The sequence below is a fragment of the Peromyscus maniculatus genome, chromosome 4, assembly GCF_049852395.1.
Source record: "Peromyscus maniculatus bairdii isolate BWxNUB_F1_BW_parent chromosome 4, HU_Pman_BW_mat_3.1, whole genome shotgun sequence".
NCBI lineage: Eukaryota > Metazoa > Chordata > Mammalia > Rodentia > Cricetidae > Peromyscus > Peromyscus maniculatus.
This window is the reverse complement of record NC_134855.1, coordinates 105,138,016-105,164,799: the sequence shown is the minus strand read 5'-3', so window position 1 is coordinate 105,164,799 and position 26,784 is coordinate 105,138,016. Positions and strand designations below refer to the sequence as shown.

Genomic DNA, 26,784 nt, shown 5'->3' with positions numbered 1-26,784 from the left:
CCAGGCTGCACTCAAACAGTTGCCCAGGAACCAGATCCATTTCTCCTCTGGTGCTCTCATTTTTAGCCTGTGGCCTTTAAGGACCCAGCGCCAAGGAAACTGAGGGGGACCGTGTGTGGGAGACTTTCATCTGTCACTTGGAAGTGGCATGTGTCTCGCCAGTCCATCTTTACCACTGACTCATCCCTGGATGAAGGCAACTCAGGGAAGGACCCCAACCATGCCAGGCTCCCAGCTACTGCCTGCCTACGCAGGAGGCCTGGGCAGAGACCGCAAGGGTAGTGCCTGGGCTTCGTCATGTGGGCAGCAAGGAGCCACCAACAGGCTGTAATCAGGGAAGTGCCCCAGGCAAGGTTGGGCTACAAGGAGATAAGGCCGAAGAAGAGGAGGACCTTGGGGAGGTAGGAAGACAGCACCCAGGCTGTCCCTGTGACTCCACAGCTGAGTCCCTCCAGCCTGCTCCAGAGTTTATCCTCCTCCATCCAGGCCATCCCCAAGAGCTCCGTCCTCACCTCTCTGCAGGGGCACTAGGAAGGACCTCAACCCACTCAGGGGACAGCTGAGGGGTGGACCACGGTAATTCAATTGCCAGTGTCTGGAAGCCACGGGGCAGAGGACCGATAATAACATTTGCTCATGGCAGGCACAGAGGACATCACTGAAGCCTTGCAGGTGCAATTAGCCCAGGAAATGTGCCCTGCAGAGAAGCCAATCGCCCAGCAACCTCCTCAGGGAAGGGTCCTGTAGACTGAGATCTGGTGGGGACACAAACAGAGCCATTTGGGAGACTAGGACGTTGGCAGCTTCCTTGACCAGACACACACCCAGAAATTGGAGACTCCAGGCCCAGGGAGCTCATGTGTTGCTTTTGGAGTCCTGTCTAAGCGACTGGAATTCTCATACATTAAGACTCAAATGGGGAGGCTGAGCAAGGGTCTCAGCGGTAGAACGTGCACTCAGCGTGCACAAGGCCCTGTGTTCGGTCCCTAGCACTCCCCACAGCAACAAAAAACTTGTGATGGAGGCTACACAGCTCTGTGACAGCACCGTCCACTGCACGCACAGTGTGTGTGTGTGTGTGTGTGTGTGCGCGCGCGCGCGCGCGTGCCCTGGGTATGTTCCTCTACTGGTCCCCACCTTGTTTTTTGAGACAAGGTCTCTTACCGAACCCGAAGCTCACAGTTTCAACTAGGCAGGCCTGCCGGCCAGTGAGCTCCCAGAATCCACTGGTCTCCACCACCACCCCCTCACCCCCCACCCCACCCCCCGGTGCTGCATTACAAGCACACTCACAGCCACACCGGGCTTTAATGTGGGTGCCTGGGGTCTGAACTCAGGTTCTCTGCATAGCAAGCACGTTTCCCACTGAGTCATCTCCCGATGCAGTTTGCGTATTCTAAACGGCTAACTTCATGTTATGTTCATCTACACCAATAGAAAACGCATTTCCTTACAAACAGACCCTAGTCAGGAGAGTAAACTGCCACAAATCAATAATGTGAAAACACAGGTTTTTGTAATGGATTAAAGACTTGACCAGGTCCTAGCCCCAGAAATGTGTAAATTGAAGTCCACTGGATGGTTCTTGTTTTTAAAAATAAACAGAAAATAGCTTGCAACACCTGCTCACTTCTGGAGAGAATGTGATGTTAGCACAGCTGCCCAGCCTTGTGGCCCACATCTGTAATCCCAGTGCTGTGGAAACTAATGCAGAAGGACTGAGACAGATCAGATCAGAAGCAGCCTAGGCTCCGCAATGAGACCCTGTCTCAGAAACACAGCGGAGGGCTGGAGAGATGGCTCAGTGGTTAAGAGCAGGTACTGTTCTTACAGAGGACCTGCGTTTGCTTTCCCAGCATCCCTGTTGGGAGGCTTACAAACACCTAGAACTCCAGCTCCAGAGGAGTCTGACTCTTCTGGCCTTTATCGGCACCCGGCACACAGACACACACACACACACACACACACACACACACACACACACACACACACGTACTTATACACTGTGGTGGTTTAAATAAGAATGACTTCGTATATTTAAATGCTTAGGGAGTGGCACTATTTGAAAGGATTAGGAGGTGTGGCCTTGTCAGTCACTATAAGTGACTATAAGTGAGCCCCAGTTAAATGGTTTCTTTTATAAGAGTTTCCGTGGTCACAGTGTCTTTTCGTAGCAACAGAACACTGATTTCGTAGCAACAGAACACTGATTAAGATATACCCATAATTAAAAACAAAATAAAATCTCTTAAAACTAAGTAAAAAAAAAAAAACTAATAAGTAAAAAATACTGCTAGTGTGGGAAATGGTAATAATGATTATTTAAAAATTAAAAATAAAGCCAGGAGTGGTGGTGTGCACCTGTAACCATAACATTGGGAGATGGAGGCAGAAGGATCAGAAATCCAATCCCTTCCTCAGCTACACAGTGAGTTCAAGGCCAGCCTTGGCTCTATGAGATCTTGTCTAAATAAAATATAAAATAGAAGAATAGTGAAGTAAAATACAAATCAGCAATTCCACGTTTGGGTATTTACCCGTAAACCGGACGGCCGGCCAGTGACGTGGCTCGGCAGGTAACGGCACCTGCTGCCAAGCCTGACGGCCGGAGTCTCTGGGTCCAGCATGGCCACCACCAGCAGCCAACGTTCTTTTTCAGTGATCTCCTCTCGGACAAAACTGGGTCCTTAGCCACACAGTGGAAAAATTTTCCAGATGAACCGGTACGAAGCAGAACTGAAGGTCATTAGGACCAGAAAGAAGGACGCTCAGGTAAAGAACAAGACGGAGCCAGGTGTGGGAGTGGGCTCAGAGTGGCAGCCACGTGACTTAGCAGATGCCGTCCATACCACTTGGGCGGCTTTCAAGTTTCATCTTAAAGAGCTTCTAAGAAATTTCTTTTCTTCTTTCCCTCTTTTAAAAAAATATTTTAAAATTATGTACAGGTGTTGGGGTATGTGCATGAGAATCAGGTGCCCACGGAGACCAGAAGAGGGTGCCAATCCCCTGGAGTTAGAGTTGCAGGTGTTGGGAGCTGCCACGTGGGTGCTGGGAACTGAACTTGGGTCCTCTGCAAAAGTATTATGGGCTTCTGTATGGCTCGCCTTTTCTGTTGATAAATGAGGTTACAGAACGACTCTGAAGGTGCCTCGGGTGCAATCACAATCTGGTAATGTAAAAGCAGGAGCCACCAGGGTGGCGTGAGGCCTCTTACTGTACAGGCTGTATCTGGGAGATTCCTAGAAAACCACACGCTTTCATCTAGGAACGGAAAAGGCCGCGTGCACTTAGATCTCGGGTGTGATTCGTTGCTGTTTTGAATGTCTTCATTGAAATACCTCTATAGAAACGAAGTGCAGTCCCAGTGCCAGCCAGCGCTGTGAAGTGTGCCTCGGCCGGAAAGAGGTTCCAGTTGGATCTAATATCCGGGGCTCATCCCCACAGCCCCTTAGTTCTCCCCACCTTTCTGTCTTGCCTAGCTCACCACCTTCACAGCACTATGAGTCAAGTCAGGCAGAATCGATTCCAAGCTGGTGGGCTGACGAGCAGGGGACATACAAGAAAACATTATCCAGCCATTAAAAACACAGCACAGACCACAGCATGGGTGAACCTGAGGACACTGCCCCGTAAAATAAGCTGCTTACAAGAAAACAAATACTGTATGACCCTCCTTACACAGTGTTCCTGGGGAGACGGTGGAGGCAGGAGGGAGCCAGGGTTTAATGGCTAAAGTTTCAGTTTTGTGAGTTGAAATGGGTTCTGAAGATGGGCCGATGATGATTGCACATCATTAGTATGTTCAATACTGTTGAATATTTAAATATTTTCAGATAGAGGCAGGGCGTGGCTCAGGAGGTGAGATGCCTGGTGTGAAAACTGGAGGGCCTAGGTTTAGATCCTCAGTACCTGTGTAAAAACACCGGGCATCGCAGCGTGCATCTGCGGCTTGTGGGACAGATATAGACAGAGTAGGAGCGTAGCTAGACTAGTCATGCCGTTAACTCCCGGTCTCAAACAGTAAGATGGAGAACCATGCAGGAAGACATTTGATGTAGACCACTGGCCTCCATACATGTGAACACACACATACATGTACATGTGAGTACATGTGTGCACACACAAAGAGAGAGAAAAATCGCTAAGATAATATTATGTTGCCGGGCAGTGGTGGCGCCCGCCTTTAATCCCAGCACTTGGGAGGCAGAGCCAGGCGGATCTCTGTGAGTTCAAGGCCAGCCTGGGCTACCAAGTGAGTTCCAGGAAAGGTGCAAAGCTACACAGAGAAACCCTGTCTCAAAAAACCAAAAAAAAAAAAAAAAAAAAAAGATAATGTTATGTTATGAATGTTTTACCACAATGAAAACAACTGAAAAAATATCTCCCCTCACCCTCCCCAAAAAGACACACGATAATAAACATACCTCAAAGCTAGGTAAGGGCAAAGGAACAGTACCGTTAATACAGGTGAAGATGGGGAGAGGCAGCTAAAACTTTCACACCCCCCAGGGGAAGTAATTTTGGAAGGGTTTCTCTGTGCATAGTCCTGGCGGGCCACAGTCAGGTTGACAGTGGCTCATCTCTGAGTCAGTGTGTCTGTTACCTTTGTGTTACTGTGACAAAACCCCCAACAGAAACAGCGTAAAGTGAGAAAAGTTTGCTGTAGTTCAAGGTGTGACCGAGCGGAGGCAGCGGCATGTGGCAGAGGCTCATTCGTGTGCTGTGCACTGGGAAGCAGAGAGAGGGAGACCAGACCCAAGGCCCCCACCTAGTGACTTCTGTCAGCTAGGATCCTTTGGCTAAGGACTCCACAGCCTTCAAAAGAGCACCACAAGCAGAGGACCAAGTGTTCACACCACAAGTACCACAAGCAGAGGACCAAGTGTTCACACCACAAGTACCACAAACAGAGGACCAAGTGTTCACACCACAAGTATCACAAGCAGAGGACCAAGTGTTCACACCACAAGTACCACAAGCAGAGGACCAAGTGTTCACACCACAAGTACCACAAGCAGAGGACCAAGTGTTCACACCACAAGTACCACAAGCAGAGGACCAAGTGTTCACACCACGAGCCTGTGGAGGACGCTTCAGATTGAAATCATAACCAACAGAGACTTCTCAGCAAAGGATGTTCTGAGAACAGCGTGCTGCTGGGAGTGAGCACTGGGCCTCATCATCTGTGTCGGGGCAGTGGGGGGGCAGTCGGGGGGCAGTTGCTCCCCCCAAAGCCTTCCTACCTGAGCCCTATGCAGGCTCCATTCTTGGGGTTTAGACTGACTCGCCAAGTCTGTCAGATGGGGGATGCTTGCTGGATGAATGTGCTAGTTTTAACACATACTTTCATCTGACTTTCCAAGGAAAGAGAGAGGGAGGGAGGGAGGCAGGGAGGGAGGGAGGGAGGGCGGGAAGAAAGAAAACAAAAAAGAAAGAAGAAATAAAGAAGGGAAAGAAAGAAAGAAAGAAAGAAAGAAAGAAAGGAAGGAAGGAAGGAAGGAAGGAAGGAAGGAAGGAAGGAAGGAAGGAAGGAAAGAAGAAGAAAGAAGGGAGTCCAACCCCGACATTCCCCTCTCTGGCTCCTGACTTGCTGTGATGTATGCTACCCTTTTCTACCATTCCCCTCCACCCACCATGACAGACTGAACCCTGGAAACCACGGGTCAGCATAAACCTTCCTCCTTAAATGACTTCTGTCAGTAATTGACACACTGCTGTGTGAAAGTAACTCAGACAAGGATGCCGAGTCTCTTCAAAGCCCTAGTGGGACTCAGGAAGGCAGAAGCGGGTCCCTCTGAGACCACACGGGTGGGTAAGGCAAGCCTTCTTAGAGAACCTAGGAAGGAAGCTGGGTGTTGAGCACAGCACCTAGCTTGCCTGGTCATAAGTACTTGGGTGTTAGAACCAATAGTGGAAGATCCAGGATGTGGGAAGAACCTGAGGTCCTGATGTGTGTACTCCCCATCACCTGAGATACAGGAGTTTCTAGAAAGGCCTGGGGATGGGGGGTCTAGAGAACCAGCTGCTTTCCTCAGGGTAGGCTGAAAGACCTAGAAAGATAAGGAGCCATGGCTAGCCAAAGCAGGCCAGGTCTCTACCACCTGACCACCCAGCTTGGCCATTGGCCCTGATCAGCTCCCATACCTGCAGCCTCTAGAGAGGGACTCATTTCTGAGGTCATCATCACTCCAGGCCCTAAGAAGGGCTGACAGCCAGGTACCAGCTCCACCCTACCCATGATCCCATCAATCCAAGCTTGCCGGGCTCTCAGCAGCAGGGGGGGGGGGGGGGCGGCAGAGAGTAGAAGGACCTGGCGTTTGTGGTCCCTGCCCTCCCTGGTGTCCCTGGCTTGGAAGAGGCTTCTGTCCATGAGTGTTAGCTGTTAAAAATAACCGGCCCCTTCATCATCCCGACAGCAGCACTCTGGGACAATGTGTTCCGAGGCCCAGGCTGTTCCCTAGGGACTGTGCAACAGGCAAGAAGAGCTAGGGACACTCTCAGCAACAAGGCAGGCTTCCCAGTCCACTAGGCTTCCCAGCCACACCTCCATCCTCCTTCCTGCTCTTCCTGGGTGCTGTGTCAGGAGCCCTGGGTTCCTGGGGCGACTTGGGGACAGAGCTGCCGTGGGACCTGCAGGCCTTTCCTAGTGACCTGGAACTCGAGAAAGAAGACACATGGCTTCCTCCTCTAGTTCCCAAAGCTGGCCTGAGCTGGAACCATAGAGACTTTACAAAGGGTGTCTCAGATGCAGCATGGGAGATTAAGAGGCAGAGAGGGGCTGGGTTCAAATCCTAGCACAGCCCCGACTCCAGTGTGATCTTGAGGAAGTGACTTAACCTTCCGTGCCCCATTCCCTTACTGGTGGACCAGGTAGGTGTTCGGGGCCCAGCTGTGTAGGTTACCGTGACGACTAGATGGCTCCAAGTGCTTCTAAACGCAGTGCCTGGTGCTGGGTGAGCGCTCAGTAAACAGTGTTGTTATGATGACCGCACCATGGTTATGGACATTGGCGATGGGATGGAATTTCAAATCCTGCCTCCTCTATTGGCCGGCTGTGTGGCTTTGAATGAGTTGTTTGACCTTCCTGATCCCTAATTTCCTAGCCTGCAAAAATGGAATGATGCCACTTACCTCCCGGAGCCCTGGTGCCTCAGTCGGTGTCCTTAGGGAGTACAGTCGGCACTCAGGAAGTGTGCAAGGCCTGTTGGGATCTTCAGAGCTGAGACAAGACAGGGGTGTGCCGAGGCTTCGTGGAGCTAGAGAGGCAGTTCCTTGGGCCACATTTCTTCAGGCTTTTCTGCCCTCTTGGTCACATATGCATATGTACATGCGTACACACGCACACACGTGCACACATCCCATAATGGTTGGAGGCCCTGCCGTCCCGACCACCCATTGTCATGGGTGCCCACAGTGGGAAACAGAGGAAAGAGAGCAGGAAAGAGTGGCTCAGAGTCAGAGGGGGGGGGAGAGGAAGGGGGGAGAGCAGGGGTGGGCGAGGGAGGGGTCAGGACTCAGTGAGAAAAGACAGAAGTGACCGAGCATCACTGAGAAATGAAGGAGCCGAGAATGACCTGTTTGAAAGGCCCAAACAGGAGGCGAGGTCCGCTAGGGAACCCTGAGGGGGTTCAGGGACAGTGACGGAGTCTGGGGAGCCAGAGGCAGCCTGACTCCCCTGCAAGCAGGGCTTTTATCTGAGGATGGGTAATGTGTCGTCATGACAACAGCTGTCACATGTAGGGTAATGACTGGTGAATAGCACAGGGAAGAGGTGGCAAGACCGGAGATACCATAGCCCAGGGATGGGAGCCTGGAGACAGCCCTCTTCCCACCCTGTCCCATTTTACATCCAGCCTCCACCTAGCCAGGACAACCCTAGCCCGAGATTCCACCCCAGTGTTGCCCTTTGGAGCCGCATCCTTAGCCTCAAGCGTGGCTGTCTCTCCACATCCTGCCTATGGCTGGCGACTGAGCCCGGCACAGGGTGCAGACATCTCTAAACCAAGCACCCCAGTCTACCCCTTGCTGTGGCCCTCGGGGTAAAGGTGCAGCACACTAGTACGAATACAAATGCTAGTATAAGAGTCAGAGAGGTTGAGTAACTCCTCCGAGGTCACAAAGCAAGCCAGCTCAGAGAGGAACACAGCTCTGATGCTCCGCTCAGCCCCAACCCAGTGGTTTCCAGGACTAAGGCTGCTCCTGGGCAAGCCTAGAGACGGGCTGGTCTTCAACTTCACTCTCCAGCTCCTCCAGCGAAGAGTCAGAGGTCACACGTGTCAGGGAAAAGAAAGAAGGCTGAGCGTGTTTCCCAGGCTGGCTATCCACAGCCCTTGTGCCGTTCTGTTCCCTGACACCCCACTTCCGTTACAACTCAACAGAGTCGTGAGGATATACGCAGAGGTACTGTGGAGCCAAGGCTCTGCCCCTTGGGGTCTTTTGAGTCTGTGGGTCTGGGGCCTTGGAGGTCAAGGTTTAGGGTTCCCAGCCCCCTTCCAACCTGGGTAGCTCCAGGCCTGTGCTGTGGGATCCACAGGGGTCCTTTTCTTCTCCATCCTCTGGGTTATTGGTCTCCCACAGAAAAAGCCTCCAGGACACTGGCATCAGGGTGGCCAGGTCACAGGGTGGTGAGACGTCCAACTCCAAGGAGGGCTGAGGCCAGCAGGCGGGGAGAAAGCAGCAGGAACCAGACATGGCCTCGGCAGGAGGCCATGACTGTGAGTGCATCCCAGTCTCTGGAAGGAGGAGGTTCTGCAGGCCACGGGCCTGAACCCTGTGCCTGGAGCCCAGAGCTCTGCCTGACTGGCGTCAGGGTGACGGCCAGGGGAAGCTCTTCACACCCGGAGGCCCATCCCTAGGGAGCTTTCTTAAGGATGGGGCCCAGACCCCTGTGACTCCCTAAAATTATCCTCAGAACCTGGGAAAGCCGCCAAGGGTGGGGTGGGGCCTAGTGGGAAGAGGAAAGAGCCTGGGTGGGGGCTTCCAAACACTCTAGGGAGAGAGAAAGGGAGAGAGACAGACAGACAGACAGAGACAGAGACAGAGACAGAGGGACAGAGACAGAAACAGAGACAGAGACAGAGAGACGCAGAGTGTGATTACTAAGATAAAACTGCATTGAGGAAGGCAGGGCTGAGGAAATATGAGATTTCTAGAGAGTTCATCAATAGATATTAAACATGCAAAGGAGAAAAGGGCCAGGCAGTGGTGGTGCACACCTTTAATCCCAGCACTCGGGAGGCAGAGCCAGGCGGATCTCCGTGAGTTCGAGGCCAGCCTGGGCTACAGAGTGAGTTCCAGGAAAGGTGCAAAGCTACACAGAGAAACCCTGTCTCGAAAAACCAAAAAAGAAAAAAGAAAAAAAAAGAAAGAAAGAAAAGAAAAGGAGAATGGACAAGGGACCAGAAACAGGCCTCTCAGTGTTCTTCCTCAGTTCTGGACCCCTCACACTCCCTGCAGCTACAGGTGAGGAAGGAGCCTGCTCATCTCTGAAGGTTCTCAAGGCTCCCTCACACCTCCAGACCAGCTGTGGACATAGGACCTGAGACAATGGAGACTGGCCTGTGGAGGAGAGGCCCTGCCCTCACTGCCTGTAAACCATGGCATTCCTCTGGGGGGGGGGTCTCCCCTCAGCGGGGGCTCTCTAGGGGCTAAGAGAGGAGGTCAGGAAGCAGGGACAGGGAAAAGGAGGCTCCCTAGTTGTAGGTGGCCTCGGACTAGGCTTGGGAGAGCTGAGGTACTGAGGGATCAATGAGAGCAGCGGGAGTCTTCCGAGGCCTCCGGGGTAGAGTCAGGACAAGACTCTGGTGTGCTTGTACCCAGGATGGCCACCAGGCATCTTGGATGCGTGTCCCCTTCTCACAGTGTCAGGGAGACTGGTGGGCAGCTAAGAGAGGTGAACATCATGGGCACTATGATGGCAGTCTGCTGGACATCCACGGGTCTGTGCCAAACTGCGGCTGACCAGCTGCCTGGCCACTCTCCGGGGTGGGATCAAGTCCATACAGAGCCAAGCCAAACCTGGGTGCATGCAGCCTGAGCCAAGGCCCTGAACACCAACCCCCTGGTGTTCTGGGCATCTCCAGAAGGTACCACAGGACCAAAGGTAAGGTCTTTGGAACTGGATCCCTCTAGACTATCCTGAAGAATTCTCCTCTCCTGTTATCTAAGGCTATGCCTCAGACGGGCCTCCAGGGACTGTGTCTGTGGGCAGACTGAGAACACCAAAGGTCCCACAAAGTCCTATGACTTGCACTAGATCACAGAATAACAGCCTGAGAGATATCAGGTCAGAAAAGAAGATAAACAAACAAGTTTGCTGGCTGCCTTTGCAGAGACACTCCCCCCCCCCCCCCCCGCCCCATCTCCTTTTCCTGTCTGCCTCCATAGTCCCAGTCAATAGCCCCCTCCCAATACATTCTTCCCCATTTCCTGGAGCCAAGAGCCCCTGACATCCCAACATAATTTTAGCCAGCTGTGCCTGGAGCTGAGCGGCCACTGGGCCTCCCCCTGCCCTGTCTCCTGCTCCTAGGAGGGAGCTCATGACATGAGCAAGCGCACACTAAATCAGAGCCTGGCTAGCATGTCCTCAGCTCTATCACCAGACCCTCCTGTTCTCAACGCCATCTTCCGGCCTCTCTCCCTCCCACCCTGAGCTCACCTGGCTCACTGGGCCCTGCCTTTCTCCAAGGGTGTCCATTGATCCTTCAGAGCTCCAGAGTGACCCCCCCATGCCCCTCACTGTTGGGGTGCAAGGGGATGTTGCGGTGCAGGGGATTCAAGGCCAGTATCAATCTGAGCACACCGGAGCCCTCAGGCACAAAGGGATCCGGGTGTCCATGTGCACACAACTCCTGACTATTCAAATGGCTTCTGCGCCAGCTGTCCAAGCTGTAACTACAGGCAGAGGAAGAGCGGAGGGGCAGAGGCCTCTGGCAAGCCTCTCCCAGGCCATTGCTGCACGGGGTGCTATGGCAGCGTGAAGCCGCCCTGTGCAGGGACTTGGGTGATCACCCTCTGCTTGACCCACTCAGCAAACACGCCTGCTCTTGCTCAAATGTATCTCTGGAGGCTTCAACTATTCCCCATCCCTGGGAAGAATTCTCACAAACATGGCTTCCTCCATCACACACTTTCAGAGATATTTTGGCACTCCAAGAGATGTCAGGGACATCCCTCATGCTGTCACGCGGGATCTTGAGTACATGGTAAATAAAACGTACAAATATCTTGGGGACACATTGATAGGGATACTGGATTTTGAGGATGAGAATCTCAGGATTGGCTCATGGCTAGGGAGCACCAGGTAGAGGAGAAAATTGGGAGCTAGGATTCCCCTTTTGGAACCCAGGGAGCAACACTCACCTAGAAGCAGATGGCCAGAGTGTAAGAGACTGAGTCTACATGAGGTGTGGTGCCTCTGCAGCCATCCTTATCTTGTGTCTAGGTTCTTGAGAGAATGAGATCTCCAAGGGTTTCCCTTCCTACCTCTAGCTCAGGTCTAGAGCTGCAGACCCCAGAGTCTCACCCTCATTAGTGCCCACCATGCTACCTGCTTTGTTTTGGGGTGCCTGCCTTTCCCCCAGACTGCCTGCTCCACCCTGGGCTTCTGCCTCAGACCTCTGCTCTGCTTCTTCTATTGGCTTTCTATGATCTTGGGGGGTCTCTGGTAGACCCTTGCTGCGCCAGCAACAGGGTTCCTAAAAACTCCAGGGCCAACCCTCTTCACTGCTCCAAATGGCTTGTTGACACCACGGTGGACAACCCTTCCTCCAATTCCCATGAGATGAGGCTGGGATTCCCCCACAGAACTCAGGAACAAACCAGTTTTATCTTTCATTCCAACAATCACGTGCAAAAGATCTGCCTGGATCTTCATGTGAACATTTGTCCGTGTTCACAGAGAGAGTTCTGGGATCTATTACTGATGTCTGGCATGGGCCTGGCATGGGGTGGGGTGTAATGTAGCACATTAGGTGTTTCCCTGAGAACCCTCAGGGGGGCTTTGGAGCCATGGAATCGGGGGTAAGGAAAGACAGGCAGAACAGACGGCATATTCAGGAAGGGTCATCTCCCAGGACACAGAATCCACCCTCCCTTCATCAGGCTGCTGAGCAAAAGATTTTGTCAGCTCACCTTGCCAAGGATCTGGGGTTCCAGAGTAACACCGAGATTCTGTACCCCCATGCTCTATAAGGGCAGCCTATAGATCTTAGCTATCTCTTAGCTCCCCTCTCCAAGCTAAAGGTATCCAGTGCTATCCCATTTTAAATGAGAGAATTGAGACTCAGAGAGGTTTAGTGGTTTGCCTGAGGCCACACAATGAGCAGCAGAACCAAGTTTGTGGCCAAAGCCTGGTTTTCTTCCCATGTTGCCACCAGAATAACCTCAACCATGCCCCCTCTCTTCCAGTGTCCACTCGGTCCAGCTGGTCTCTGCGGCCAGTCCTTGTCCTGGTCCTTCTCAAACTCTGTGAGGGCAGTCTTATGCCTCTAGCTCAGCCCCAACTAGATAGGTCTCCCAGCAGACTCTCCAGAGGAAACTGTAGGAAATACAAACCAAACAGAAAACAAAATACAAACTCTACATCCAAGACATGTCCCCAGAGTCCAGAGTCCCCAGCACCGGATGACTCGCACCAAGATGGCTCCAGTTTGCTGGGATATTCCCAGGTCCCCTAACTCCTCACCATAGGCCTGCCATGTGCCCGTCTGCCCTAGAGCTGAGGGGAGGGCGCTGGACCCCTGAGGCTGGCTGGGCTATCCACACAGCCTTGTTCAGTGGGCTCCTCGGTTGCCAAGGCTGGGGTGAACACAGCCTGTGCTCACCTGCTCACTCCAAGACCTGACCCGAGAGTGCAGTTTCCATCTTAAATTTCCCTCCCACAAGGTCTCAGCTCTCTTCCTGTCTGCTCCCCACCCCCACGCAAGCTCTCCTTGGGCCTTGCTTTAGACAGTGTCAAGCTCAGACCTGGGGCAAGGCCCCTGTCCCCAATTCTTCCTTCTCTCCCTTCCCTGTGGCTCTTGAGGCAGCCCCAGGGTGTGATCTGAAGTACGTTCTAGTACTGGCCTTTTGTCAGGAAAGAGAGAAGCACAGAGAGGTGAAGAAATTTACCCCCAGCAACTTCATACTCCTGCCTTTCTCCACGGGGGCTTCTCAGACGCTAAGGGGCCTTTCCAAAGCTGGTAGCCATGTGGCCCTGCTTTCTCAAGCCACCAGGCCAGCAGAGAAAGAAGGGCTCCAGCTGGGACAGCTGTGTCAGAGGCACTCCAGGAGGGGCCCAGTGAAGTCTGCACCCTATGACCATGTTGGGCCACCCTCCACCCCTGTGCTGGGAGGAAAACTGGGTTTAACCCTTGCCTCCCCTCCCCCCAACTGTCCAGGGAATCCAAGTTGCCGGCCCAGCCAGCCTCTCACGCTCCCTCCCTCACAGCTGCAGCTGGGATGGGCTGGGAAAGGGACACAGGGACACCTGGGTCCCCTTAGTCACAGCCTAGCCCTATTCCCTCTTGAAGTGGCTCCAGGTCCCCATGGGAGCGAGGGGGGGGGGCGCTGTCATTCCATGGAACCCTGCAGCTTTGAGATTGGAGAGACCCATCCCTTAGCTCCAAAGGGGGCCTGTCCCCTTATCAGGGAAACCAAAGAGCCCCCTAACACCCAGGCCTGGCCCCAGACCTCCCCCTCCTGCTCGTCCTGCTCTGGAGCCCAGAGCCCCAGAGGGAGGCAGAAAGGACAGAAATAGCCCCAACTTTCCAGGGAGAGTAGCACTCTTTTGGTCTCCAAAACTGTTCCGGTTCCCTCACAGCTACCACAGGTCCATGGAGCCCGCAGGGCCCCTGAAGGGCCGGGACCATCCCTCTGGGTAAGGAAGAAGTCAGAGGGTCCAGAGGAGGCAGGGAGGCTGAGTGGAGGGAGCAAACCTCAAAGACAGAAGGGTCAGGAAAAGGAGGAAGAGAAAGGAGGGGGAGGGGTCAGAGAAGCTAGAATCCCAGGGGCAGAGGGAAGATGGCGTGGGTCTCTCCCTTGGAAATCACTGCTAATCGATAGGTGGCCACAAGGCCAAGCCAAGGGCAGAAGCCTTTGGCCCAGAGCCTGGGCAGGGTGTGAGAGGATCAGAGCCCGCAAGCTGGGGAGGGTGCGTGCTGACACCCGGCTCCTTCTAGTGCTGGCCTCCTGACAGCATCCTTCCCCAGACGGATGGAAGAGGGACGGATGCAGAGCACAAAGAATCTCAGAAGCTAATTTTAGCCGAGTGCGCCCCACCTCCCCTGCTGACAGTGAGCAGAGACTGGAGGGTGGGAGTTCGCACCCCTGCCTGGGCGCCTGCTTTAATGGGAACGACACAGGCGGGGTCTGGCCGCAAACCACAAAGGTGGATGCCAGACTGACCCTACAGTTCACCCAGGGACACACGCCGGGGGCTGCCGAGGACGCCGGGGCTGCCGAGGACGCCGAGGCTGGGGTCAAAGGTTGTTTGAGTCCCCGTGTTGACTCCGGTCGACATCAGCAAGTCCTCCTCCTTCTACCTCAGCTTCCCCAAGCATGACACAGGGATAATAATAACACCATCTCAGGCAAAGTGTGTTAAGCCCTGGACCCCGACAGCTCAGAGCTGTCTTCATTTCTGTCACTGCTGCATACTTCAGAGGACAGCGAACAGATCTGTCACGCCAGACTTGGTGTTCTGTTTTTCTCGGAGGTACAAAAGCGAGGCAGACGGCCCAATCCTGCCGGAATCCAAGCCCTGAGAGAATAAATAATTAACACCGCTGATTAATTTGAGGAATCCCTACGACTGGACCTTCCAGGGAGTTGGGAGGAGGAGAGCAGAGAGGAAGCCACAGGCTGGAGAACTGTGGAACCATAGGGGCAATCTTCCATGGCAGGCAGAGACATGGAGGCTGGGGGAAGGATGAAGCCTTCCTCAGGGAAGCCCAGCAATATGGCAGAGGCAGACCACAAATCCTGGGCAACCCACCTCCCCACCGAGATTTCATGGAAACACCAGCCCTACATCAGCCCTACCACTCACAGTGACCAGGTCCTGTGACCAGACTTCTTGGCCTCACTAGGGAAGCCAAAGGTTGTCCCATACCAGCTCTAGCCTGGCAGAGGCTCCTCCCAGCCAGCAGCTGCCCTGCTTACAGGCTGGTCCTCGGGTGACTTTCCATACACACATGGACCCAATGGAGGCCATACAGGACTTGAGGAGGGGCCCAAGCCTGATTACACACAAGACCTTCCTTGTTTCCAGTGCCTTCTGTTCTGAGCAGGTGGTCCAGGGTGCACCAAATAGGAATTCTCGGGAGCATGGACTGACTCTGAAGCCCTCCCCCTGGGGAACCGCTGTGTGCTAGAAATACATTCTCACAAAGCAGGGGCAGCTGGAGGGGAGCTTGCTTCTTTAATTGTCTTCTGGGGTGGAGCCACCCCCGTGTCATAGAAAGGGATCTTCTGAAGGTCCATGTTCCCAGCTCACCTCTACCAGGCAAACTGCAGAGGCCCTCATTGGCACTCTGGCCATTACCCATGCCTCCACCTCATTTACAAGTTTCTCCCCCATTTCTGCACCCCATTATCAATCCAGTAGCCCTCAGATGGGTTCAGAAAACTCAGGAATGGGATATAAAGGAAAGGGAAGAGAGATGGAGAGCCAGGGCTGAAACTACCTCCAACCTCCCCCTGGCCCCGACTCCTTAGCTGTGTGGGCCTGGGTGAGTCCTGAGAACTAAGAGCAAAATGAGGTGTGCCTTGTCCTGAACATGGGCCTATTACTCCTTGACTCTGCATGTACAGCAATTCCTTCAGCAAGAAGTTGCAATACTAGGCTGCAGGATTGGCCCAGTGATTGAGACCACTTATTCTTGCAGAGAACCCAGGTTCGATTCCTTGCACCCGAAATAAAAATAAAATAAATCTGTAACTCCAGTTCCAGGATATGCAATGCTTTCTTCTGACCTCGATGGGCACCAGGCATGTGTTACAGTGCACAGACACACATGCAGGCAAGAAAACCATACACTTTTCTTTTTAAAGGAATTTTGGTGTGCCGGGCAACCTGGATGCTAGGTCCAGCTCTGGCCACCGTGTGTGTCTGTGTGATGCCACCCAGGCAAGTGATCTCCCTCTCTGGGCCCTCAGAATTAAAGCAGAGAGAGCAGTCAGCCAGCTGTCAGAAGTGGAAAGCCTGAGGCACACACACTCCCTCTTAGGTATTTGGTGTCAGTGGCAGACATGAATAATCAATCCCAGCACTATCACCTACTGAATCCAACTAGCTCCCGGCCGCAGAACGTCCACATAGCTAATACCACCGAAGAAAAGCTGTCATGAGAGAGCAAATTCTTCAGCCTGGATGTCATAGCTGTGTGGTTCCAGGTTTCAGTTGGGTGACCCTGTGTCTCAGTTTCCTCGTTTGTAAAATGACCACACATAGCAAGAGTTTGTGGATTAAATGAGACAATAGGATTTCAATCAGCTTCCAGTAGGACTGTTTAGTCCTCTCCAGCAGATGACCACCTGCTTCCATTCCCAGAGATCAGCGGGCATCTTCTCCCAGGCCCTTATAGCCACTCAAGTGACAGAAAGATATGTGGTCCAGCGGAGAGAGCAGGGGCTTGAGGGACCCTGCGGTCACTGCACCTTTCTAGGTTTTATTTCCCTGGGGATGAGATGGGCAAATGCTTGTATGAGGCCCTGGAGTTCTTGGTGCTGGTTGCCCTGCTGGGGAGGAGCTGGGAGCAGGGTTGGGTAGCAGCAAATCCCATGTCCACTGATGGCTGTGGGCACTGGCATTCTGGTGACTGTCCTGAGCAGATGCATGGGCCCGAAGAAAGTAACGAAGATGATGAAAGTGTGGATTCTGAGGAAACGTGAGGTCAGAGGACCCCTGTCCCCTAGGGCACTGCTCTGGCCTCTGTTCTCCCCCACCTGGGATCCACCAGGAGCCTTGATCCCGCCCATGACTTCCAGTCTGCTGGCTCTTCCCTTGCTCATGGAACCAGGAGGGCCCAGCTTGGAGCCCCAGAGGCTGCCTCTTCTGCCCTCCCTGAAGCATCAAGCATGGCTAGTTCCTTTTCTCACTCACAGGACAGCCTGGGGCTGCGGGAACCTCACCAGGCCTCCCAGCTTGGAGAGCAGAGTGCTCATTTGGGATAGCCGAAGCAAAGCATTCCCATTTCACTCACCCGGCGTGGCGGTAGCCAAACATGGCTGCTGTGCATACACCCTTCTACAATGGCCTCCTCCCTCCCGCCTCCGCCAGCAGCAGCACCTTTGCTGCTCTGACCTCGCAGCAAGGGAGTTAGAAGCTGTCTCCCAGATGCCATCAACTCTGTATGTGGCCTTTCCCTGCCCCAAATACCGTCCTATCTTGTCTCTTGGTGCATTCCTGCTTCAAGACCCAACCCAGCCCAAATGCCACCTCCTCCGGGAAGGCTGCTCTTCTCTCCCTTGCAGGTCAGTCTGTCTCATTGGCTTGTGCTGAGTAAGAATGCTATGAGGACGAAAAGTGCCAGACAGGTGGGGGCAGAGAGGAGAGCTAGCCCTGGGAGGGAGCCTGAGCTCATCAGGCTGACACTCAAGGAAGGTCAGAAGTTACCTAACTTCTCCCAGCAGCCCTTAGACACAGGACTCAGCTTGCTTATTACAAAATAGCCTTTATTGATAAAATAGTTCAGAGTCTTAGAAATACCTGCATGTCACAACAGGAGGGCTGGGTCCCACAGAGCATACACAAACAAGATCAGCCAGCAGATGATTACAAATCAGCCCCTCAGCTACACCCCAAATCAATGTCCTAGCCTCACAACTACAACCAACCAACGAGGACCAAGCTGGACATACGTCCTCTCCAGGTACCCACCTAGTACCCATTGGTACTCCATTGGTACCCACCATTGTCGCTACCCGTGAAAACTCCCTGAGCACCTTCCAAATTGGATAAATCCATCCTGGGCTAACAGCCTGTGTGGCTCAAGTCACCCCTCCCTGAGGCTAAGAGTTCTATTGCCCAAAGCTGAAGTCAGGCTGCCCATGGGGAAGACCCAGACACATCCTTTACAGATCTCAGTCACTCTGAGAAACAATTCCTAAATGGAGGAGACAACCAGGAGGTAAAGGCACCCCAGCGCATATCCATTTCACTGTGAGGGTTCTTAACAGCCAGCAAGGCATCTTCTGGGCTGGGGTAGAATTAGTTATGCATCCAAAGGCTCCACATGGGGTGTGTAGAGTTGTCTGGGCCCTGGAGTGGGTGGCTCTCCCAGAATCCACAGGGCCCTGGCTGCCTGCTCCAGCCCCAGCACCCTACCTGAGGATCTCATCTCAGACTGCTTCCTTGATGTGAGTATTTTTAGCTTAGGGAAACGATTTGCCTGCTCGATGACAAAGGACTTATCCCCTAATGGGGTTGGGGCCAAGCCACTGAAAACTCTGTTGGCGTTACAGGTAACAGATGGAGAAGCTGTCACCGGCATAATAACTCAACCCTTTTTGGGTACAAGAATGCATTCTCAAAGAAATCCTGGAATCTGAAAGAGTGACTTGGTGCACCTCAACCCACTTCCAGTTTGGGGTAGGAGTTCACACACCCCAAGCACAGAACAAAAGTCTACAGGAAGGCTCATGGTGGTAAACACATAGGAAGGGGATTTTTATATCACCAGATAATCACATTTGCTGGCTCTCTAGCTTTTCCCCCTATGGAGCTCAAAGCTCTCTGCAAAGCCTTTCATCTCCCTGCCGCAAGTAGGCGGCGGCAGGCAATTGTCGCCCTGCTCTTTGCAAGGGTAAATGCCAGTGATCAGGAGCTCCTATTGAGGCCAGGCCAGGCTTCCAGACCTCCCCAATGAGACAGCCACGTGCCCACTTGCCTCCCAGAGGGTACTGAGTGAGAAAACCAATCCATGCTTTTAGCCTTAAAGGAGCCACAAATCTAAAAACCAATATTAGCCCATCACCCCCTGCCCCAGTAGCCAGTGGGAACCACGGGTGCTCAACGTGGGTGAATCCTCCTCATTTCGTCCTCTTTCTCAGCAGCAGGTCCTCCCAGGAAGTGTAGAAAACTGGCTTCCTGCTCTTTGAGGGGCATGGGGAAGAATCAAGGCTTGGGATGTAACTCAGCTGGTTGAATGCTCGCCTAGCATGCTTGAAGCCCTGAATTCATTCCCCAGCATCTCAGGAACCAGACACGGTGGTGAACGCCTGGAATCCTAGCACTGGGGAGGTGAGGGCATGGGGATCAGAATTCCAAGATCATCCTTAGGCTGCATGGCAAATCTGAGGCCGACCTGGACGACTCGAGATCCTGTCTCAAAACAAAACAAAAAATAAAAACCCCAAACCCAAGAAAAAACAGAATACCACAAGTGAGTGGCCTGCCAAGGCACAGGGGTCTCCAGAAAAGGGAAGCCCGGCCTGTTGGCTTACAGGTGACTGGGAGGGAGGTACTCCAATCCAGTCTGGCCTTGGCTGCATTCCAGAAGACCCAAGCTACCCTTGCTCAGGAACGTGGAGAAGAACTACCCCACAGTACAGTCAGCAAGGGAAGATTTCCAATGGGCCCCTGGGAACTGCACTTTTGTCCTTTCCCCTTTGGGGGAGTCTGAGGTTGAGGTCTGCAAGGGGCCCCAGGAAAATGGCCACATAGACTATGGGGATGAGGGACAACCATCGGGTGGTCCTGGCACCAACCCGGGCACAGGCAGCGAGCAGGCAGGCTCACCAGGCAGTCTGGGTCCACTGCCGGCAAAGGATCCTTCGAAAGGCACGTCGGAAGTCCTGGTTGAAGATAGTATAGATAACAGGATTCAAGGAGCTGTTGCAGTAGCCAATCCAGAAGAAGAACTGGAAGAGGCCATGCGGTACCTTGCAGTGCTGTGGGCAGATGGCCCCCAGGCTGTAGCTGAAGAAGAAAGGAAACCAGCAGACCACAAAAACGCCAATGACCACTGCCAGCACAAAGGTGAACCTCTTCTCCCGGCTCAGCTGTGCCCGTCGTCGCCACCACTGCCCACTGGCTGCACCCACAGTCCGGCCCAGAAGCACCTGCCCGCGAAGCGTGGCCAACACTCGGGAAGCCTGAGGCTGCTGCAAGGGTGGGCTGCATACAGAGGCAGGAGACGCTGGCGGTGTTTGGGGTCCACACTCTTCCACCTCCTCTTCATCCTGCTCTTCGGCTCCCTCCTCTGCAGGTGCCCCACCATCGACCTCCTTCTGGCCCTGGCCCGATCTGGGAAGGGCAGACCAGCTGGGTGGCAAAGCCCTGCATTCGGGATCTTCGGGGGTCTCTCCCTCCTCCTTCTCCCTTGGAGGCTTGGGGTGTCCGTTGGCCTCTCCCACGGAAGACAGAGGAGAGGCCAGGGTTGGCACCTTAGCTGAAGTTGGAGCTCCCCGAGCGACAGGACCGGGCTGCTTGGGCTCACCCTCCCCGGAGCCTCTCTTGGCCCTGGGACCCCGGCAGTGGCTGCGTTTGGCAATTACATAGATTCGCAGGTAGACGAGGATCATGATGAGGCAGGGAGCAAAGAAAGATCCGATGCTGGAAGCCAAGATGTACCAGGCCTCTTGGTTGAGCTCACACTGGGGGAGCCCGTGAGGTTCCGGGCGCTGGTCGCCCTTATAGATGAGGGGCGGCAGGGAAATGACGGCTGCAATGAGCCACACAGTGAGGATGATGCATTTGATGCGGCGCGGCGTGCGCTTGGAGTTGTACTCCAGTGCTCGGCTCACTGCCCAGTATCGGTCCAGGCTGATGGCACACAGGTGCACGATGGAGGAGGTACAGAAGAGCACATCCAGCGCCAGGTAGACCTCGCACCATGTGCGCCAAAAGTACCAGTAGCCCAGCAGCTCGTTGGCCAGAGAGAAAGGGATGATAAGGGTGGCCACTAGGATGTCCGCGGCTGCCAGTGACACCAGAAAGAGGTTTTGTGGTGCACGGAGTGAGCGGCTGGTCAACACAGCCAGAATGACCAGTGCGTTGCCGAAAATGGTGAAAAGGATGAGGAAGGTGATGGCCGACGCGATGGCGGCGGTGGCTTGCACCGAGTAGGGCTCTTGGTGGTCCATGGCGGGGCCGGATACGTCCAGAGAGATCGCTGCTGGCCAAACCCACGGTCCAAGGGAGACAGCGCCACTCTGGCTCCGCTACAGGAGGGGGTCGTCCACCCAGCGGTGCGGATGGCTCTGGAGCCCCATAGCCTGACCGACAGCGGCCTAGGAGGTCCGGGGACACCCGGGACCAGCCAACGATCTCCTACATCCTCTTCCACCGATGCCCGGCATCCCTGCAGTCCACCCCAGAGAAGTTTTCCAAGTTGTCCCACTGATGTCCCGGGACCGGAGGAAAGTCGCGCCTTCGCGCGGCACAACTGCAGGACGCACAGAACCGACTGGGGAAGCGCAGCCGGCGCTGGGAAAAGGCGCGCTCTCTCTCCCGGTGCCGCGCCTGCAATCAGCCCGCCGCGCAGGGGCGTGGGGAAGAGAGCCAGCACCGCGGGAGGAGGGAGGAGACTGGGGGCGGGAGCTGGAGGAGGGAAGGAGGCGGGGCGGGAGATCCGACCGAGGGTGGATGGAAGGTGCGTTTGGTGGGAAAGTGGACCTGCGACACGCACCCTTTACTCCCCCGGTCCCCAACTCCTTTCTCCTCCCCGCCGCCGCGGGCCAAGTCCGGAGAGCCAGGCGTCTGGGGTCTTCGAGGTTCTGGGAAGGATACTTACAGAAGAGGAGCGGTGCGTGCCGGGACCTGGGACCTTGGCCTGGCCCAAGGGTCCATTTGCCTTCTGTCTGCGAGTCTGGGGCGGAGCACCCAGATGGGTGGCGGTAGGTGAGAGAGCTCATGTCGCCTGCAGCAGCCCAACAGCTCCGAGAAGCGTGTAGGGGCGTGGTGGGGTGCTTAGGTATAAGAAGCCACATCGCCATCTAGCAACTGAGCCACATCTCAGCAACTGAGAACCTTGGGGGCCGGCCCGGGGTGGGGAGAGAGTTCCGAACCCGGTTTCCTAACGCTTCCCCACCCAGACTCCACTCGGTCCGACTTGCGAGGTGCAGGGAGTGCATCTCTGTGTTGCGAGCGCCCTCTGCTGCCGTCTGAGTGCAGAGACTGGGGACAGGCGCTAGTCCGGGAGACACCAAAAAAAAACTGACTGACCCCTGGTGGGAAGTGACTGATGGACTGCAGCTGCCCAGTTGCTGCCTCAAACCCCCGCCCCCGTGGGCGGGCGCCCCATTAAAGACAAAGGAGCGAAAGGGGAGAGGGGCAACTGGAGAGAGACGGCTCAGCAGTTAAGATTGCCTCGTGTAGAGGACCTGAGTTCAGTTCCAGCAACCACGACAAACTCACGGCTCTAGGGGACGACATGCCTCTGGCCTCCACCAGTACCTACACTCACACGTGCACATACCCACACAGAGACCCAACTTTAAAACAAATCTTAAAGAGGGAAAGCAGCAGCGCCCGGCGGTGTTGCGCGCACTTCTTTAACCCTAGCACCGGAGAGGCAGAGGCAGGTAGATCTCTGTGAGTTCAAGGCCAGCCGGATCTACAGAGTGAGTTCCAGAACAGCCAGGGCTACACAGAGAAACCCTGTCTCAAAACAAAAGGCAGCCGGGGGGGGGGGGGGGCAGCTTAGACTCAAAGAAAAGGTGTAAGGTTTGGAGAGGAGCCTCTTGACCAATAGCACATGAAGAGACCCAGGTCAGGGATGAGACCTTTCCTCTGGGTAGCACAGGAAAAGCTGATATTGATGGCTACGGTACAGGAAGGAGCTGGCCTGGACAGCTCCAGACGCTCATGCAGCCTCTCTAGGGTGGTGGTGGGAGAACTAGGGTAAAAAGAAACGGACCGCTAGAGAGCTGACTCAGCAGTTAAGAGGGGACGGATTGCAGTTCCAAGCACCCACACGTCAGCTCATAACTATCTGTAATTCTACATACAGGGTATCAAAATAACCTTACCTGACCTGCACAGACGCCAGGCACACACATGATGCATATAAATACATGCAGGCAAAAATACTCCAACACATAAAATTAAAAAAAAAAAAAAAAGACCAACTCTGAACTAGGCCCTCCCCAACTCCTAGCCTCAAGGGGGTTTCTCCATAGCCTTGTAATTGTCTTGTATGGAAACAGCCAGGCTTTGTATTTGCAGATCCCAGTTCTGAAGGGCACTATTTGAATGTATATAAATTAATCCCTGAGAATAGAGTCTGTTGTAGAATATTAGTTAAAAATGTATCACATTTGTTCATGCTGCGGAACATTTGTTTAATGATGCAAAGATGTGTTGCATTCTTTTATGTTACATTTGTTTAACTCTGTGAAGCTGTGTTACTTTACCTGTCTAAAACACTTGATTGGTTAAATAAAGAGCTGAACGGCCAATAACAAGGCAAGAGAAAGGATCAGCAGGGCTGGCAGGCAGAGAGAATAAATAGGAGGAGAGATCTGGGAGGAAAAGATGGAGGGGCAAGAAGGAGGAGAGGAAGATTCCAGAGGCCAGCCACTCAGCTACACAGCAAACCATGGAGAAAGAACTAAAAAAAAAAAAAAAGACATACAGAAATAGAGAAAGATAAAAGCCCAGAGACAAAAGATAGATAGGATAATTTAAGTTAGAAAAGCTGGATAGTAACAAGCCAAGCTAAGGACAGACATTCATAAGTAATAAGAAGACTCTGAGCCGGGCAGTGGTGGCGCACGCCTTTAATCCCAGCACTCGGGAGGCAGAGGCGGGTGGATCTCTGTGAGTTCGAGGCCAGCCTGGACTACCAAGTGAGTCCCAGGAAAGGCGCAAAGCTACACAGAGAAACCCTGTCTCAGAAAAAAAAAAAAAAGACTCTGGACCTGGCGGCGGCGGTGGTGGTGGTGCACACCTTTAATCCCAACACTCAGGAGGCAGAGCCAGGCAGATCTCTGTGAGTTCAAGGCCAGCCTGGTCTGCAGAACGAGATCCAGGACAGGCTCCAAAATTACACAGAGAAACCCTGTCTCAAAAAAAAAAAAAAAAAAAAAGACTCCGTGTGATTTATTTGGGAGCTGGGTGGCAGGACCCCCACAAGGCAAAGAGTAAAAAACAACCAACTACAGGAGTCCACTCCCAACCCCCACCTCAAGTGAGTCTATTGGACTTTCACTCATCATGACCACCACGGTGAGAGCTGGCATGTGACTTTTGTGTCCCCACAGACCAGGCTCAGACATACCACCATGCCCAGCCACATGGGGCACTTTGAGCAATGCCTCCTCATCTCAGGCTGCCCTGACACCCAGATATCCAGTTATGTGGGACTGCCACAACCAGAAAGGGTGGTAACATGTAGGGCAGGCTCAAAGGGACGGCCAGTTTTACCTGCCCCTTTGAGACTGCACTCTTGAGACAGGTCTGACTGATACACCCTTCCTATCATGTTGGATTGGGCTTCAGCCTACAACCACAGGGGATGAAAAGGTCCTGGTAGCCCCTTCACTGAGAAAGGGCTGAGGGTAGCCATAGAAGCTTGGGAAATAGTCACTGAGGCAAATTCCTGCTAGTCCGGAAGAGACATGAATGACCCGCCTTTCCACAATCTCCAGCCACACTCCAGTCACAGAGAGAAGACTTCCCAGACCACTATCGGCATCAGATGGGATGTTTAATGGTCCGTTATCCTTAAAGGGCCAGGTCTCCTGGATGCTGCAGGAACAACAACCCCACCTTACCCATTCCCACTAAAGAACATTCACCTGGTTCTTCTCTGAAGGGGCAAATCTAAGTCTACCAAGTGTCAGGCCATGCTGGGCACTTACTGACCAGTCAGGCATCAACCCAAAATGGCTACTACCAGGGAAAGATGCTCTCCCACCCTACAGCTGGGAGGACAGTAGGCACTTGTCCCAGCACCAGGGAATTCCCCAGGCTGACTGCCACCAGTCCTTTCCAGGGCTCTGTTCAGCCAGAGACCCACCCTTCCTCAGTAGGCCCAGCTCACCCTTCAAGCTCTGTGCACACTTTCACACTCGGCTGTGGTCCAAGGATTTGTTGAATCACACCCCCACCTCCATCAGAAGGACATCTCCTCCTTGTTGCTGATACTGGCCGTGGTTGTTGGTTGGTGAGGGATGGTGGGAGCCTATCAGTGCATGGCAGACACATAAATGTGCTCAGACCCATTGTGCCTGTGGTGCCCCGGAGTCATATTCTTGGAAAGACAGACTACAGGGGAAAGGTGATTTTGCATGCAAGTGACATCTTTTTTCAAAGAAGGGCAAGATGACTGTACCCACCTGGCCATGGGAACCTAGGCAGATGTGTGACATCTGAGAGCTGAGGGGGTGGCACTGAGTCTCCTGGGTGGAGCCTAGCAGCTTCTAGCACTGCCCTTCCTGACCTAAAGATCCCCCTGGGACTGATCCCACCCCCTTGTTGAGCTACATAGGCTCCTCCCCAAGAGACCTTATTTCCAGAACACTCTGTGTGGTCAACCTCCCCCAGACTCCATTCCCCCAGCCGCTCTCTCACACTGTTCCCAGTCACTGCCCCTCTCTCAGACAGCCTTCCCGCCCCTCACTACCCTCAGGCTGTCCCCTGGTCCCCCCCACACATGCCCTACTTAATATGCTGGCCAGAAACTCCTTGCTTCTTCCTGCCCCAGGACCTTTGCACTGGTGACTCTATCATAGCATTTTCACAGGTAACCCCAGGCCTGTGCATGCATTCTTACAGGGGCTCTTCCTAACCATCAGCCTGCAAGTGTCCTCCAATCCCTGTCATTTATCAATTCAAGACGTCTACCTATTGGCAAATTATCCATTCCTCTCCCTACCTTGTTCATGGTATCCCTGGTGCCCATAGTAGAGCCTACCTGGCACCTAATGGGCATTCTAAGTTGCCCATTGAATAAATGAACCCAGCAGTGAGCAACACTACATAGCTGTGTTATTGGAGTTTGGGGAGCTGGCTAGGCCTCTGTGATCAGCCTCCAGGCTGATGAGCTTCAAGGCCTGGACCACCAGGCACTCTGCAGAATGGAGCTTGTGGAACATGCCAATACTCAGAGCTGGCATGGAGACCAGGCTCTCACAGGGACATGTGGTTTCCCGTGGGGAGGATGCAACAGGACAACTTTGTCCCTGGCCATCCTCCCAAGAGAGGAGCCACCAGATTCACTTAACCTAATCTTCTGAAACTGGATTTGGAGATCAAGAGCTACAACTTAGGCTCATGACAGCCTTGGGGATGGGGTCTCAGTCTAAAGTAGATTCCCCTCCCCTGGTCTGGTGAGGCCCCTGGGCGCCCTAGCCCAGTGCCATATGCCTGGTTTGGACGCTTAATGTCTCAAGGCAGCCTTATTTTTGATGCTTCTGTCTCTAATCTCCCACTGGGGCTGCTGCCCTTCTGAGAAACACTGCAGGGCCCCAGTTTACTAACATCTCAGCCAGACCGTACCACCTCCCATATCCAAGATCAAGGAGAGAGCGTATCCCCTGGCATGATCCTTTCCTGAGACTGACACCCAGCACTGGCCCTGTGACTCAGTCTCGGGAACCAGACTCAGTTCTGAAGTCTAAGCTAGACTGAGTCTTCATGGACCCTGAGGCAATCCCCAGGAAGATGGCAAAGGCCAACCTTCGGGACACCAAACTGCTCTTTGTCTCTGCTACCTGTCCTGTCACCTTGAGCCAGTCTACATGCCTCTGGAAGGCTGGCCCTCAAGAGTGGAGTGTGACTCCCTGGGAGCCTTCATGGGCACTTGGGGTGAAAGACCCTTAGATTTTTTTTAATACAATACTTTATTGTTTTTTGTT

The 26,784-nt window shown here is 53.6% G+C and overlaps 2 protein-coding genes across 3 annotated transcripts in view; both read right to left on the bottom strand.

The window, feature by feature from the left end:
- Positions 1-7,241, bottom strand: part of Gpat2 (glycerol-3-phosphate acyltransferase 2, mitochondrial) — a 58,928-nt gene extending 51,687 nt beyond the window's left edge. The window contains exon 1 of the mRNA XM_076570587.1: positions 7,132-7,241. The gene's annotated coding sequence lies outside the window, so the exon portion shown is untranslated. The remainder of the gene's footprint in view (positions 1-7,131) is intronic.
- Positions 7,242-17,634: 10,393 nt separating this feature from the next.
- Adra2b (adrenoceptor alpha 2B) lies at positions 17,635-21,824 on the bottom strand. Of its 2 annotated transcripts, XM_042276171.2 has the most exons (2): positions 19,721-21,824; positions 17,635-19,303 (listed from the first exon to the last, which is right to left on the bottom strand). In XM_042276171.2, exons 1-2 carry the CDS (start codon positions 21,064-21,066, stop codon positions 19,258-19,260), a joined length of 1,392 nt encoding a protein of 463 aa, XP_042132105.2. In that variant the 5' UTR covers positions 21,067-21,824; the 3' UTR covers positions 17,635-19,257. The 2 variants fall into 2 exon arrangements, with proteins under 2 accessions (XP_042132105.2, XP_042132106.2); XM_042276172.2 differs by having other exon boundaries at positions 17,635-21,817.
- Between the last annotated feature and the right edge of the window lie 4,960 nt (positions 21,825-26,784).

Excerpts from the sequence above, each read along its gene's own strand:
- Adra2b (XM_042276171.2), bottom strand. The coding sequence starts at position 21,066 with ATGGACCACCAAGAGCCCTACTCGGTGCAAGCCACCGCCGCCATCGCG. Across the intron at positions 19,304-19,720 it reads CAGTGGACCCAGACTGCCTG|GATCTCGAGTCGTCCAGGTC; the intron begins GTGAGCCTGCCT and ends GTTTTGAGACAG.